Source organism: Archocentrus centrarchus, chromosome 15 (assembly GCF_007364275.1).
Source record: "Archocentrus centrarchus isolate MPI-CPG fArcCen1 chromosome 15, fArcCen1, whole genome shotgun sequence".
NCBI classification, from domain to species: Eukaryota; Metazoa; Chordata; class Actinopteri; order Cichliformes; family Cichlidae; genus Archocentrus; species Archocentrus centrarchus.
In genome coordinates, this window is record NC_044360.1 from 21671964 (window position 1) to 21688732 (window position 16769).

At 40.6% G+C, this 16769-nt stretch overlaps 2 protein-coding genes across 3 annotated transcripts; one reads left to right on the top strand and one right to left on the bottom strand.

Annotated features, from left to right (window-relative positions):
• Positions 1-2214: 2214 nt before the first annotated feature.
• On the top strand, positions 2215-10201 carry psap (prosaposin). 2 transcript variants are annotated; one of them, XM_030747689.1, is made up of 15 exons: positions 2215-2371; positions 5089-5222; positions 5392-5466; positions 5586-5711; positions 6371-6580; positions 6680-6823; positions 6904-6960; positions 7285-7290; positions 7812-7976; positions 8090-8182; positions 8318-8501; positions 8774-8937; positions 9023-9103; positions 9293-9400; positions 9486-10201. In XM_030747689.1, the coding sequence occupies exons 1-15, from the start codon at positions 2338-2340 to the stop codon at positions 9519-9521; spliced, it is 1617 nt and encodes a 538-aa protein (XP_030603549.1). In that variant the 5' UTR covers positions 2215-2337; the 3' UTR covers positions 9522-10201. The 2 variants fall into 2 exon arrangements, with proteins under 2 accessions (XP_030603549.1, XP_030603550.1); XM_030747690.1 differs by lacking the exon at positions 7285-7290.
• Positions 10202-11074: 873 nt separating this feature from the next.
• Positions 11075-16769, bottom strand: slc29a3 (solute carrier family 29 member 3). Its single transcript, XM_030747692.1, is given in 8 exon segments — positions 11075-12106; positions 12432-12594; positions 13162-13388; positions 14316-14398; positions 15023-15153; positions 15156-15428; positions 15517-15594; positions 16508-16769. Coding segments are annotated over 6 exon segments (1416 nt in total). The 5' UTR covers positions 15352-15428; positions 15517-15594; positions 16508-16769; the 3' UTR covers positions 11075-11490.

Consider the following 16769-nt stretch of genomic DNA (forward strand, 5'->3'; position numbering starts at 1 on the left):
AACTTCCGTACTGCAGATGTTTCTCTGTGTGAAACAAACAGGGTGGATGGAGCAGCTACAAAGTTCTCTGTTCTTCATGTTGCTGATCAGGTGGTTGATAAAAACATTTTGAAGGAGCCCCTCTGTACTGATGGTGGTGGAGGGGGCACCGAACGATTGCTAGTGCTAATGGCAGCCCCCCCTTTCCCCAGTACACTGTGGTTATAGATCTGTTCTGGTGGCTACAGCTGACGTAAAGAAAAAAATAACAGCTGACATCCTCTGCACAACACGCGCACATTCAAACATGCGCACTCACAGCACAGAGAAGTGGGGGCGTGAAAAAACATCTCAGCGATCCACTCGCGTTAAAGGGTCGTTTTTGTTTTTTTTGGAAATGCTCCGCTTACACGGAGACACCTGAGCTGCAGAGCTGAAACCAAACATCAAAGCAACAAATTTGTGTCGAGGATTTTTAATAATCGAATTGCGTTATTCCAAGAATCGTTGCAGCCCTAAAACTTGCATTAAATTTTTAGTTTGTGTATCAAAATACATGAAGGTTGGTATTTACCTTTCATGCTGGGATTTTTTTGTTGAATCGGAAGCCTGAAATTTTCCTTTGATCTTCATTTTCCCTCTTACTTCTCTTCATGTTCATGCAGTTATTTCGATTTATGCAGCACACGCGTGACCATAGTGAGATCAAACATACACATTGTGAATGAAACTGTCCGTGCTCTGTGGTAGATTGCAAACTGCGGTGAAATGATACAGGCGTAAGCAGCGATAATAGCAGCGACCTAGCCGGGGCGGAGTCTGTGAGGTGCGCTCCTTTGAGAGGCAGAGGAGCGCAATATTTGTGGGATTTGAATCAGTACGTTTTGCATCCAATAAAAGCAAAGATGTTAACAAATAAATTGGACAGTATTCTGGCAATTTAGTGATATTTCCACAGCTGTGGTCTTGACTGGTCTTGAAATAAAATCCCGAGTCCGCAAGGTCCGAGTCCATGACAAGACCGAGACCAAATGCGGTCGAGTCCATGACAAGACCGAGACCATCAAAAAGCGGTCTCGAGACCGGTCTCGAGACCAAGACCGATCACGAGTACTACAACACTAAGTTTAAGGATTATTTTAAGGATTATTACTATTATTTTCTTCAATGCCATGTACCAACACAGTGCAGAACAGCTACTTAAACTCCACTCTTACAGAGATTGATTATCTCACTGCATACGACCGTGGATACTGTGGCTCCTCTGAAAAAGAAAGCCTCAAATCAGAAGTGCTTGACTCCCTGGTATAAAGCAGATAACCTGTAAGTTATAGAGGAAATGGCAACTCATTAATTTAGAAGATATTCATTTGGCAAAGCTAGAACATCTTACTATTCATCACTAATTGAAGAAATTAAGAACAATCCCAGGTTTCTTTTTCAGCACTGTGGCCAGACTGACAAAGAATCAGAGCTCTGCTGATCCAGGTTCTCCTTTAACCTTAACTTTTATGACTGACCTCCTTATGGCCTCTGACAGTGGCCTCATCTCTGTGCTTGTCCTGCTTGACCTCAGTGCAGCGTTCAATATTGACCATCTATGTAACTCGATGTTTGTCTTTGACAAGCAAGTGTTATTTTCTTACTCTTTTTTTATTGTAAAACAATAGAAAATGTCAATTATTCCTCTCAAACTTTGCTTTTGTGGATTTTAGAATGATTTTTGACCCTAAATACATAAATTATACACATTTTTTTAATTGAATAGTTTTACCAGTTTTATAGGCAATTTTTGAAGCAAAAACAGCTGAAATAGTTAAAACCTAAATAAAAACCACTAGTAACTGGCATTATATGTGAAAATTATACATATGTTTATAATATGTAATATGTTATGAATATATAAAACAAAATATTAGGATCAAAATTATATTTTCTTAGTTTGTTTATATGTAGAGAACTAGGAAGACATAGTTTGAACCCGAAGACAAAAGAAAAGTGGAAATTTGTGTTATGTTGTGTAGTGTTATGGAGTCCATAGTTCTGTTTACATTATGGATGCTTCCCTTAGGCAGTTTACTTAGCAGGAGTAACTTACATTTTCTTTGGTAAATGGGAAATGGACTAGTTCTTATACTTTGCTAAGTTATCTGTATAGACACAACACACATCTCTTGAGTTAGGTGGGTTTTTTTATGCTTGAATGATTCATAGGTCTGAGAGTCACATGTTGATCAGCTGACAGAGCCATCATAAAGGCACCAACACCCCAGCGGTCTGCATTGCGGTGCTCACACTCCTCCAGTCGAGCGTTCCCGGCTACAGCACAAACAAACCGACCGGAGAAACAGCGCAGTCATGCTGCTCCTAACGCTACTTTTCGTGTCTTCAGGTAGTATCAACACAAGCGGAAAAATAGTGATGTGATTTTATTTGCACTGTAAGTGACCTGATTTGGGCAGCTCAGTCCATAACAGAGCTTTTTGGTTGTGTAACTTAGTGCGTTTCAATATCAATAGGTAGCTTTAAAAAAATGCCGGTGTACTTGTTTATCAATGTATTTTAATACATAAAAATAACACGGGCGTTTGTCTTCTTTAGAATAATTTGCTACAAGTTTTATAGATATAACTAAGCGGTGTCAAGTGACTCTTTGACCTCGTGTCTTTGAGCTTTAAAAGCGATGTTTTTGGCCCGCTGGCCTCAGCTGCTAACAATAGCCTTTCAGCTAACGCGAACTAGCTAACTCAGCTAACCAATGCTACAACAACAGATGCCCTAAATAAGCGTTTATGTATCTGGATATGAAGGAACACCACAATGAAAACATGAGCAGTCAGGTAACCAATGTAGACGCCTGTTTACCAGGTTATGTACAGTATCTGCTGCTTTGTTGACTCCTGCTAATGATTAAGAGGAAGTAGTTGAACCGCTAAGTAGCAGCTTTCGTTTCACCTTTTTTTTTTTTTTTTTTTTTTTTTTTTTTTTTTTTTTGTGGCTCCCCTTAAAACAGTGTTGACTTTGAAACTTTTTTGGTTTTTGTTCCTCTCGGGATTTTCGAATTGTAACTACATTTGCTTTGCACTTTGAGTAGCTTTGATTATTGTATCCTTTGCTATCGCTGACGCAGTTTTATAGGAATACAACCATTTATTTCTCCGAGCATAACCTGCAAACAACTAGGCCATTTATGCGGTTATACCTTACTAAGTTGGTCTTGTGCCATTTGGACTGTGGATCTGAAATGACTCATTTGCTTACTACTTATCAGATCAGAATCTGGGCTTTGTTGCAGCCCAGTAGCAGGATTGTTTCATTCTTTGCATTGTGTATTTACTGCATGGCTTCACATTGATTTCTAGGTGGAAAGTAACACCTTTGCACTTCCACATTCTTGCTTGGGCATTCCTATTCCCACATGGCCCAAGTTTTGTGCTCAGTCACATTGTTTAACATGTGCGGTGTACTGATACTGGGTTGTTTGGATAAAAGTGTGTCACCACCAGCTTCACTGAAACAGATTTATACTGCAGTTTACATGCTGATATTGCACAATCCAGTCTGAAATCCTATCTAAAGCCACTTGTGTTTTGCTGTGTCATGTGATCCTGATCACCCACCTCAAGTGTGTTTTGTAATAAAGTTTGTCAGCTATAGGGCTATAATTATGTTGACTTCTTAAGACCCCCCCGCCCTGCCCTTAAGTTTTTCTTGCCATTGATGATTACGTAGACTCCATAAAACGTCTAACATGTAGTTTCTGCTATTGTCTGGTGACCTGGTAGCTGTAGCTGACTGTCTGCTTGAGAACAGCTTGTTTTGTGCAACTGCTCATGTGACCCTGCCTACACTGTAACCGGTGATTGAAGGCTTGTTGTTGCAGCCTGGCCTGCATTGCTAACTCTTGGCTGTTATCACTCAAGGCCTCTCGCTGGTCTTGAAATCCAATCGTCAGTGACTGTAAGCTTACTTATATTCTCGTAAATATTCCAAAATGTAGTTTTCTGATGTGCAGAAAATCTGGATCATCATTTCATAGCTATTAACCGGGAAAGCAGGAAACACTGCTGCATGCAGACAACTAGGTACTTTCCCACATCATTTTTTCACTTCAATAAGAATGAAGAACTGTAAATGGCTTTTTTTTTTTCTTTTTTTGCATTGCTCTATGCACACAGCCACCAATTCCTACTTCTGCAATTGACATACATCAGTGAATTATTAAATTCCCCTGGTACTGTCTGCTGGGTTTTCATGGTTTGTTAATGAGAAATCATACCAGATGCAGAGACATAAGGTTTTTTTTTTTGTTTGTTTTTTTTTTCCTCTTGAGTCATCAACTTTGACTAGCTATAGCAGAGTACCCAATTTAAACTTCAAGTGAGGCGAGACAAAGGTACCATTTTATAAAATTAAATCTTAGTTGAACCCCCAAAATAAAAATTTCAGTACATTTTTTTTTTCAGTCATTGGCCCTTGTAGCTCGTGTGTGTAAGTGTAAGTAAAACAGTTGACCTTTTGTCTTCCTACTTTAGTTGTTTATAATTAAACCAGCAGGGCAGTGTCATATTGAAAGCAAACTGTCAATTGAGGAAGCTGGCCTTCAATTTCCTTTTTGTGGCATGAAATTGTTCTCGATAAACTCATACTCTTTTTGTGCTGTACGGGCCTAATAGACCAGTTTAGCCAGCTTAAAACATAGTTGAGGTCACATGGGAAGGAAGAACATCTGAAAAATATATTTGTGGCCAGTGATTTGCCTGTCTGGGAATGGTTTTTTTTTTTTTTTTTTTTTTTGTGTCATGAAGCTGCTCTGATCTAATGCCTGAGTTTGACTTCTGCAGCGAATCTTTGTGGGGGTTACGATGTAACCTGTGTAAGTGGGTGATGCCACTGCCAGCCGGTGGTCATGTCCCTGTGTTTTGTGGTCCCAGGATAGCAATAAATAAAAATCCTGGAATTTTAACTCCTGGGTCCCCACTTTCTGTTTTCTTGTCTTTTTGTTTTTATTTTCAAAGGGGTCTGCAGTTATGACTTACCTAGTGTGTAGCTTTAATGTAAAAGTATAAATCCTGTCAAAGGAATGAATTCTGACTTCTGTCTTCACAGCTGTGGCAACTCCTCTGCTGGGCACTGAGCAGTGTGCTCGTGGCCCCCCCTACTGGTGTAAAAATGTGAAAACGGCATCTCTGTGTGGAGCTGTGACTCACTGCCAGCAGAACGTGTGGAGCAAGCCCGAAATGGTGAGCGACTTGTATAGATTTTAACGTTAATACTTTTTCTGCATATTCCAAAAACTGTTCTGTTCAGTTTTTCTGCTTTGAAATGTGTAGTTGGGTAAACATGAATGGAATTATTTGCTTTTGGAGTTTTCTGTGCTTAGAAAACTTTTAACCAATTCTCTGGTTTTAGAAATCTGTGCCATGTGATCTGTGTAAAGAGGTTCTAACTGTGGTTGGGCAAATACTGAAGGAGAATGCAACTGAGGTAAGACTTTAAAAAAAATAAATAAATAAAATAAATCTGATAATTGAGTTTCCTGCAACCACACCAGGATTTGAAGAGTATATTGGAAGATTGGAATGTGCATATTTCTGTGATTGCAGGCTGAGATCCTTGGGTACTTGGAGAAGGCCTGCCAGCTCCTTCCTGATCAAGGTTTGAGTGCAGAGTGCAAAGAGATTGTGGATGACTACTACCCCATCCTCATCGGAATCATCAAGGGAGAACTGGTGAGTTCCTTGAATCTTGTTTGTGCAAGTTTTCATTTTAAATCTAAGTGTAGCCTACAGTTGGATATCCAGAGTTTTAACAATTAGCCAGAATAGCATTAATTATCGAAAGTTTGCCTTCCAGTTGTGCTGTCACATGATTGACATTTCAAACCACACTGCTTTCAAATTGAATCCCTAGTGTGGCTTGTCAGTTTATCATTCTGCTTGAAGACTGTTAAGTAAAGACCCCATCTGCTGCTACTTTTTTTTTTTTTTTTTTTTTTTCTCTTTCCCTAAAGGAAAACCGAAGTGGCTGTGTGAGCAAAGTGCACCCAGCTGAAAAAGGGCTATTGATGGGGAAGCGAGTTTTAAGTCAAAATGGGAACAGAGTAATCATTGTGTAATCCTAAACCCATGACTAGGAGCATTTTGGCATAGTTGTCTCTCTTAACTCACACCTGCCACAGCATCCTTTAGGGAGGGGGGTGGTCCACTTAGTATTTACCATACCTGCTTGTTTGCACAGGTAATGCAGACTTTAAAACATGATGTACTTAGATAATTTCACTTCTCTTTTACAGCTAATACAGGAAGCTTTTTAAAAAACATGGCCATTTGATCAAAGGGGATTTAAAATGGAAATGCATTGGAAGTAGCTTGTACTTGTGTTTTATTAGGAGAATCCTGCTGTGGTGTGTGGAGCTATGGGACTCTGTCAGTCTCAGCAGGCGGCCCTGGCTAAGGTTCAGAAGCAGCTCTTGTCCAATGAAATACCTCAAGTTGACCTTTCCCAGCAAGCACTTCCCTTCCTCCTCAATGTGCCTGGGCTCCTTTATCCTCAGGAGAGCCCTGAGCAGGAGGCCCCCAAGCAAGAGTCTCCAAAGCAGGTACTGTTGAACTCCCCTTTAGACCCACATAAACAGCTCCACCTCCAACAGTTGAGTAATGCCTTCATTTGACACTGACTCTGGCCTGTTACCTTGTAGGACAGTGATACCGTATGCCAGGACTGCATCAAGCTGCTGACTGATGCTCAAGCAGAAGCCAAAGCCAACTCTTCATTTATCGACTCTCTCATTGAGAATATCGAGAAGCAGTGCGACCTGTTGGGGCCAGGCTTGGCTGCCCAGGTAAATGTCTACGTGTGGATTCCTTCATGCTCCCCAGGAGGAAAAAATACTTTATCATAACTGTATTTCTCTCATTGCAGTGTAAGCAGTATGTTAGCCAATATGGTACCCTTGTTGTGCAGCAGCTCATGTCCATGGTGAGTCTTCTGGTCCCTCTTCATGAGACGCATTACTGATGTAAAGAGAATTTAAGAAAACCTTTTGTTTGACATTTTAAGCCATGTTCTGCCTTGAATGGTCATTTCATTATAGTACTTAGTGAAACCTAGTGCAGCAAGACATTTGGTGTTACAGCACCACCCAGCCCGCTGACTTGAGCTTATTTATGTTCACGTTTTCTTTTAAAATTTTATCTTTTTACTTTGTTTCGCCTGTGTTCCCTTTTTATTCCTTTTCTCCTCTCCATTCATGTCTTTTTGCTCTGTTTTCTCCTACTCTGGGTTTTGTATGCTGCTCCCCAGGAACAGGTAGGTCATTCTGTGTTCAGCCTGTAGCCTTTTAACCCTTAGCTGTTGAGACATGTGCGAATGGTGGTCTAATTATACTACTTCTGAACACTAAGCTCGTTTGGTTAATGATCTGACACTTTGGTGCCTTTTGGTGTTTGAACACTACAAAGTAGGGCCACATTAAGAGCATGCTCTAAGGCTCAAGCATGCATGCAGTTTACTTGGTTCTTGTGAGAAGAGCTTCAGTTATGTGGAGTTTACAGAATTAAGTCAACTATGAGATGCACCAGTCTTTCTTAGTTGAGCTTGCTGCATCAGAAATGAGTTTTTGTCACTGTGGGTGTGTTGCAGTGTTGTGTACTGGCAAGAGAAAGATGCAGTAAATCCTTTTGCATAAAAATTTCTGCCTATTGCATGGGTGGCAATGTGAAATTTTTATGCTAATGGCATGAAATGTGGCAAGGTTTTATTATATTTGAAGTAATTTAATGTCCTTTTTTGGTTTTGATTCCCAAGTAATTATCTGCTTCCTTTCTCAGCAACCCAAAGAAATCTGTACCTTTGTTGGCTTCTGTACTGAGACGATGAAGGCCATTCCCATGCTGACACTTCAGGCTGCCAAGACTGTGTCCACTTCTAAAGTTTTCCCTGCTGCCAAGCTTTTCCCTGCCACCAAGGTGGACAGTGCTACTGAAAAGTCCAAGGTAAATCATGTGGGACAGTCATAAGTGCTGAACCTTGATGTGTATTTGATCTTCATAGCTATTTAAAAAAGTGGTTGTATTGCACATGCTAATGATGTGTACCCTGTGTGCAGCCCATGGTTCGTGTCCGTGATTCCCCAACGTGTGCCATCTGTGAGTTTGTGATGAAACAGTTGGACAGTATGCTGGAGGATCATGCTACAGAGGTAGAATGCACAAGACTGGATATGTCTAATATGATCTTAAAAATAAGCTACAAACTGCTGCCAACATTATGTTGGTGTAGTTAGCTCTGGTGTCCAGCTAGCTTTTTTTTTTTTTTTTTTTTTTGTCTTGTGCAGGAGGAGATTATTCAATCTGTGGAGAAGGTGTGCTCCATCCTGCCTTCCTCTTTGAGTGCCCAGTGCAAGGATCTGATTGAGACATATGGTCAGGCTATCATTGATCTGCTGGTGCAGCAGGCTGACCCCAAAACAGTCTGCACAGTGTTGGGACTTTGCAATGGTCAAGATCGTGCATATGTTGGTAAGTTCTCACTCTTCAAAGCACATTTGATGCAGATGTACATTGTTCTTTAACTGGTTTCAGGTGTTGTGCAAAGCAATGAAGGGATGTCAAAAGGACCAGGTCACATGAAATGTCTGTAAGGAACTTGGACAGTCAGCTATATGATGTGAATAGAGCCGTACTCTTCCAAGTTACAGAACACAATTATTTTAGTGGCTTTTTAAAAATTATCCCAGAACAAAATTGTACTGTTAAACATGTTGGATAATAACTCCAGAAACTGTTTACAGTTGCCCTCGACAAGCCCCACTTTAAGGCTGGCGGCTACTGTGAGGTGTGTAAAATGGCCGTCAACTACATCGATGGTATCCTGGAGAAGAACGCTACAGAGGCTGAGATTGAGGAGGCTGTGAGAAAAGTGTGCAACTTCCTGCCTGACTCTTACAAGACACAGGTGAGCAGCTGCATTAAATCCTTCTGTAACTCTTACCTGTCGTCCTGTGACAGCATCACATTTTAACCACTGTTTCTGTCAACAGTGTGACCAGCTGGTTGAACAGTATGAGCCAATTCTCATCCAGCTGCTGCTCGAGATGCTCGACCCAGACTTTGTGTGCATGGTAAAGGGATTATACATTTCCAAATAACAGGACAAGTTAGCTTTGAAGTTATGTTTAACTTCCTGATTGTAATAGGAATGTTTTATACTCCTTCAAATATTACAGCTTACATTGACTGCCACAGTGTAGACATTTTTAGTCATCAGCAATAAATTGGTGTGTGTGTGTGTGTGTGTGTGTGTGTCTCAGAAATTGGGAGCCTGCCCTGAAGCAGGACGCAGACTGCTGGGAACAGAGCAGTGCAGCTGGGGACCTGCATTCTGGTGCAAGAACATGGAGACGGCGAAACAGTGCAACGTAAGTAGTTGTGACAAATATGATTAAACAGACACGTGGGTGCCCCCCCTTCCATCTCTATAACCCACTTGTTTCTGTCTTTCAGGCTGTGGCTCACTGCCAGCGTCATGTGTGGGTATAGAGGAGGACCCTCACAAACTGACCTGTAGGGAATTTGACAAAAATATTCGTGCTGCTTCCCACTGTTAATTTTCATGTTTAAATTAACTTTGATATTCTGAATGATGTTATGGTGGAAAGGGACTGGTGTTTGCTTTTTTTTTTTTTTTTTTGCTCCTGCAACCCCCCTTTAAGTGGGGAAGGGAAGAGTGATGTCCCACAACTGCTTCACTGTCAGGCTTTTTCATGTTTGCATCATTTGAGTTGAACTTGCCGATTCTTCTTCCTGGGAGCGAAAGAACCAAAAAAGGTTTTAACTTCTTATTTTGGATGTTGGCTATAACTGGCTTTTTTTTTTTTTTTTTTCTCCTCTAATGGGTCTGTAGACCAACCAAAAGCTAGATTTGCTTTCTTCTCAGTGGTGGTACTCTTTGCAAACACAGATTCAGTGTATTAATGACCTGCATTACTTTGTAGCAGTGTGTCTGTAAATGTGAAACAGTGAATCTGTCTGAAATGTTTCTATTTTGTAGAGAATTTTTTATTAGCTGACACTGGAAGTTAGTGTAATTTGAGTTCATTTTCAACTGTTTGTAAACTGGTGTGCTTCTAATGAAGAAAAACCATCTCTGATTTAATGTCTGCTTGAAACCTTGGGCCAATTGTCTAAACTTTTTAACAATTAAACTTATTCCCAATCTACTGTTTTGTTTTTCTTTTATTTATTTTTTTTTTATATATACCCATCAAAAGACTGATGTATTATGACCACCCGTCCGGGCAGCATCCATTGAAGTGTCCACCCAGTAACTGCTCAGCCTACACTTACCAAGCTTCATGGTTAGATGGCGTAAGACCAGTACAAGGTTGGGATTGTATCTGGGGTCACTGGGGAGTATATGGCTAAATCTTTTTTTTTCATATCTAAGGGTGTTTGAAGAAGGATTTTGATGAAATCATGCATAATTATTCTCCATCTCAAGACATTATGCAGAGATCAACTCTTGGAGGTCAAGATCACACATGTGACAACCAGGTTAATGCAGTGTACATGTGTATTTTTACCTCATCAGGTGGTGCATCTTGTATTAAAGGAACTAACTTAAAACTTTAGGTGCAGTAAACTGTGTAACAATTTTTGGTATACAAATTGGAATAAATATTTGATTCTAAGAATTCATTTGCTTTTTTTTTTATCATTTTCACTACTTATTTAAAAGCTGCCTCAGATGGTTAATGTAAGCGTGAACATTTTAAGTGGCAAAATAAGTGTTCACATTAAGAAAAAGCTGTACACTGCAGTACATTCTTAAGGCTGGTGGCTAACATGAGGTGTAAAATGACTCATTCACATTGACTGAAGAACCTACAGGAGCTCAGACTGAGGCTGTGAGGACAGTATGCAACTTCCTAACACTGTGGTGTACTACTACTACTAAAAACTAGTGCAGGTGGAAAATAAACCAATCCTCACACCAAATGGCTACCGGTTTAGTTGTACATCAATACAGCCAATAGTAATGTAGTACAGCAGTACTTGCAGAAGTAAAACAGACCGCAGCATGTAGATTGAGATCTTTTTTTTTAAACAATTTATCAAGACAGATCAAAATGAGGTTTACAGCAGGCAGAAAGAATTGGACCCCATGTTCAATATCCTTTAACCATGTTTTTCAACTGTATCCATTACCATCTACATTTATATATTTTTATCTAAATAACAAAATCCTTTGCAAAACAGTGTACTCCAAAATTGTCATGTTAAAAATTTGTGCACAGGGTACAAGGTTTTTTTTTTTTTTTTTAAAACCAGGTGTTTCTTAAACCCAGCAGAGATTCTAAGTGCAGCTTCATCAGTGTGAACGTATTAATGCAAGGTATAAAGATATTGAGGCATGTTGGTCAAGTGAAAAAGAGACGCTTGGTGCAGCTGACAGTCCTGATTCTCATGAGCACCAGATTTACCCTGGAACATCACCTGGTTATTGTGATCAGATATAGTGCACGAGAAGCACAGAGAATGCAGATCCAACAGTCAGTCCCAGAGTGAGAAAGAATGACATGACCACTCCTGTGGCCTCTGCCAGCTCTCGATGTACCACCTTTGGGCCATAGATCATTGGCAGTGTGCCTAAGTAGCCATTAGAGAGACCTAGCAGGCAGTTAAAGAGCACCGGATACGCATCATGTGCAAAGACCACTGTATGGAGGTGGTCTCTTGGCTGGTAATTACAGAACATGAGGAGTGGTACCATAACGGAGCGACACAGCACCAGTGCAGGCAGGACTTTACTGGTGGGACCAGGCACCTGCAGCCAGGCTGTGGCCATCCTGCCACATAAATCTGCTACATTATAAAGGAGGAAACAGCTAAGAGGCACGAAGTAAGTGGTCGTCCAGGGGCTGCCGCTGTCCTTGTGAACAGACTGTATTCCTGAGGACACTGCAGGGAACACCATGATGGAGATAGAAAAGACGTATAAGACACTCAGTCCAAGCAACCAAATCTTCTTAAGGATGGGCTGCAGCGGTGGAATTGTGCTTCCAGCACCTCCACCTTCGCTCATCTCAGCGGGACTACTGGATGTTGCTGCCACCATGTAGTGTCTAGAGAGAAGAGATGGTGTATTGGAACAGGTTTATTATTAGAGTGTTTTAATGGCTTTTTTCATTTGAATACAATTAGTCAATTTGTTTAATGCAGTAAATTAAATATAGAAAGTTGCAAAGCTAAAACACACGCAGGTTAGTTTAAAAAATGTCTTACAATTGTTTTGAGTTTATTTAAACTCACCTTTTGTAGGATTTGTACACTGATACAACCAGGTGAAAGTACAAACAATGATATAAACTAGTCAAGGGAACATTTGTACATTAAAATTCACATTTGGTTGGTAGTGTATGGAAACCAGAATGTCTGGCAGCTACTGACCTTGAATATTCCAGTTTGGGCAACAGCAAATATGTGATGATGCAAATCAGAATGAAAACATCTGCTGTGAGGAAATAGGCCAGAGCGCTGTCGGTCACATCTTTAGCAATAGCTAGGTCCGCTATTGAGGCTAGTGCGCTCAGAGTACCTCCCATTGCCTGGCCTGAGGCAAAAAAGGACCTTGGTTTAAGTACTGTGCAGTCAGAAAACGTCTCAGCATAGTCGCCTCTTAAATATTTTTTTGCCTTTATTAGAAAGTACACTGAAAAGAAATGAGATAGAGAGGCAGTGACATCCAACAAAGGTCCCCTAGACTTATAAATGTTATGACTATGGGCAGCATCCCAACCTCTCGCCTTACTAGGATGCCCAATAAATTCAGCCATTTTAGAGATTATTATACTGGTTGGCTTTTCCTCTGTGCACTGGGGGAATAAAATGCAGTTATGAGCAGTACATGAAATGGCTTAAATATTCTTTTTCCACTATAACACTGAGGTTAAGGAAATGCAGCCAATTTGTCTTTAGGACATTACAAATCTTAAAAAAAAAAAAAAAAGTTAATCCAAATATATGCCATAAGGTGCTCCCAAAAATGGGACCACCTTTACTGATATACTGTGACATAAGAAGTAACAATAAAAGACAACAATTGAAGACATTAGAACATGTATTTGTAAGCAGGTACTGTACAAAACACACTAATGTCTTGACTTAAATAAGATCTCACCTGATATGAGGGCCTGAGAGATCCTCATGGGAAAGTGCCCACTGATCCCGAAAACACTTCCATAGAAGATGTTGGAGGCTCCGCTGACCACCGCCACACTGACCAGTGTGCCGATGAAAAACCCCACCCTGTATTCTGACACGTCCACCTTCACCAGCACCGTGGTCACCACAAACACCAACAGGATCACAAACAGCGATGACAAGATTCGCACTACTGCAGACAACCTGTGCACACATATGTAACTGAATTAGGCTGGAGTTCTAGTAACTTATTTGAGTTTACAGTAGTACACACGGAGGCCAAATGAGCTTTTACACTGTGCTTCATAATCATTACAAGTTTATGTGGAGGAGAAGGCATCAGAGTTGGAAGTAAATGAAAAACAGGAATTGAATAAAGAAAGGCAACTTCACTTGACCAGATTTCATCCACAATTTCCAGTATTGTTAAAAGGCCCCAACAACAACAACAACACATCTATCAGATCTATCCTCAAGGCTCCCATGGAGAAACACACAGGTCAGGTGACCCATCTCCCTGAGAAAATGAGCTGAGCTGTTTTGGCTGGCGACATGAGAGGCTTATCCAGAGGAGTTAAAGTCACATGAATTCTCATTTGACTGTTCACATTGAGGCTGCATTTATTGCTTTTGTTGTGTTGTTAAAACAAGTTACAAACTGTTACACATGCACACAATCCTGTCTAATGTGAGACAGCTTTTATTGTATATTTCTTAAATTACACTGCACATTCCCTTCCCAGACCTGTATTGTAAATTGTGTATTGTATATTGTGTATTGTATATTGTATAGCAGTTAAGTTAAATTATAGGACACTGTATAATACTAGAGAGACACCATCTACCGGAACCAAATTCCTTGTGTGTGTAAACATACTTGGCCAAAATAAACCTGATTCTGATTCTTTAATTATCCACAGCTGAACAACAACCAGAGAGAGAGAGTAAAGAGACACGCTGCATTAAATGTTCCAAGATAAATTAGATCATTGCTGCCTTGTCCTTTAAGATCCTAGATTGGACAAGTGTGACACTGTACCATACAATTATCCAGAGACCTAGCAGCAAGGTTGCACTGTGAAACCTGGGAAACATTCAGAGGACTGACCTGTGTGTATATGGGGAACCAACCTGTTAACGAGAAGGTAGTTGAGGATCAGACACAACACAGAGGGCACCGTGGAGGCCAAGGACAGATAACTTTCAAAGTACTCCTGTGAACAGAGAAATAAAAGAACATTTTGTTCAGTTTTCACTTGAATGAAAGAGCACAAAGTCATGTACGCATGTGGCATCTGACACCGAAAAAGCAGAACTGAAAGGGGAGGGTGAAATTTAAAAAATAAATCTGTAATATGATTTCCTCCCAATCTAATCAAATGCTCATCTCACAAAAGCAAACACTTATCAAGACTTCACAGCAGTTTGTTTTCCCGTTAATGCATATCTTAACTAGACTCCTGCAGACAGAGTTGCTGCTGGTTGCTTTACTGCCAGCATGAATTCCTACATCCAGTTCAAAAGGCATAAAGAGGCTGAGCAACTTTCTTTAAGCTTCTTTTATTGGGTGGTTCTTTAAGTCAATTACTCACACTACACAAGCATCACCTTGTGTGAGAAATAAATAAATTCCACACTGTCTGGGAGCAGTTCCACTTGACTGTGTTGCAATTTGGCATTTCTAACACGATTGTTGCACTGCAACAGATTTCAATAAGATGCACAAGACAGTCATATGAACTCAGGATTGTAACAGTTTTAAGTCACAAGCATACAGATGTATTTCTTCCTGTGCACAAACATGCATATCAAACAGTGCAGCTGTATTAAGCACTCACACTGAGGTCTGAGTGTTGCTCCTCATTGCCGCTGTGATGAGTGTTGTTGCTAAGTTTAAAAAGCCAGTAGTGTTTAGCTGTTATGAAGAAGTTCCAGGGCAGCAGGGAGCCAATGCCCATCAGAAAAAAATGATGTACACCAAATAGTACGAGTCGTCCGGACTGTAACGAACAGCCAAAGGCAGTGGGGAACTCTTGGGAAGAAGTGATGCAGAGGGGCTATGGTCCTCGCTCTCCTCATCATCCTCATCAGATACATCGTGGTTACCAAGTGCATTAGGAACATATGCCGAGTTGAGACTGGGCCGCACAGGGTCTGTACTGTCCATTTCCACAGACAGTGTCCTGGATACTCACAAAGCAAAGGTTGCAGAAGTGAAGAGCACCAAGGCAGGAAATTTTAAAGCTGTGAAGAAAAACAGGAAAATATGAGGAAAAAAAAAAAAAAAAAAATCACAGAGACACTGATATTATACTGCTGTTACGAGACTTACTTTTATTAGTGCTTGTCCACAGAGGGGAAAAGACAACCACATCTGCTTGGAGCCCATAGTCTGAAGATGTCACTGTAGCTGATAGAAATCAGTCCAGTGAGTCAGCCACTCTTAAACATTATACATTTCATTCAGTGTTGGAGATAAACTTGCTTTTCCACATCTATTCCATTATAAACATGTAAGAAAAAAGTATCCTGTGTTTGCCATCACTGTATGTTTACCATCAAACACTGAAAATAGAAAATGTCATCCCATTGTGACTTGTTGTGGACTGTCACAGGAGGATAACGTCCTTTTCTAACACTAATAAAGGGCCCTGGTATCAGTGTATGGATGTGAACCCACAGTTAAATGCTCCATCAAGTAGGATAAGTGTTATGATTGTTGGATCACAACACAGGCTTTCAGCAATTTTATATATCGTCCCCACTCTTTCTTCACACTAAAATATCGCATGAAAGTCGCTAAAAATAAGTGGCAATTAAGCAGAACCGCTCATGAGATTAGACCAGAAGGCTGCCTGGAGTGCTCGAACAGGAACAGAAAAACAGATTCTCGCCAGCATGACTTTTGCACGTAAAATAGGTCATTAAAGGCGACTGACACGAGAGCACAAAGCTGACTTTGCATCTTAAATCATGATGTGCGCCGCTGATGAGGAACAAGTTTTCACGTGACGCTTACCGACGAAAAAACAAGAGTAGCGCAAACTACAGTATAAAGAGAGCCGCTTCTTTCAGCAAATATATCCCGCTAGCAGCTGTTTTAACTGCTCCCAGTGTTCGCTGTAAAGTTATTCAGCTCTTTTGTTGGCGCTCTTCATTTTCAGGGTCTTTAATGGCGAAAAGATGTCTTTTAATCTCTTATTTGTTACCGTAAACACTCACACATAACCTAACACAAGCGTCTAGCTAAGTGGGAAAACAGAGCCGTGAAGACAACAAACTCAAGACAACGACTCAAAGCCTTGAAAACAGGATAAACGTACCCCAGTCGCTGTGGACTCCTGCGTTGTTGCTTCTGCCTTTTCTTGAGGTGTAATGCACTGCCTCAAAACCCCACAATTAACAGCAACTTGGTTTCTGGTCAGCTGACAAACTCTTCCTTCTTCAGCCTGTGAGCCACTAGAGCTAACGACAACAACACCACTTCCGGTACCAATACTTCAATTTTAAAGCCGGAAATATCAAAACAATCCAAGGCTGGTTCAAAACATGTACGTTTACAAACTGGCAACATAAAATTACGCT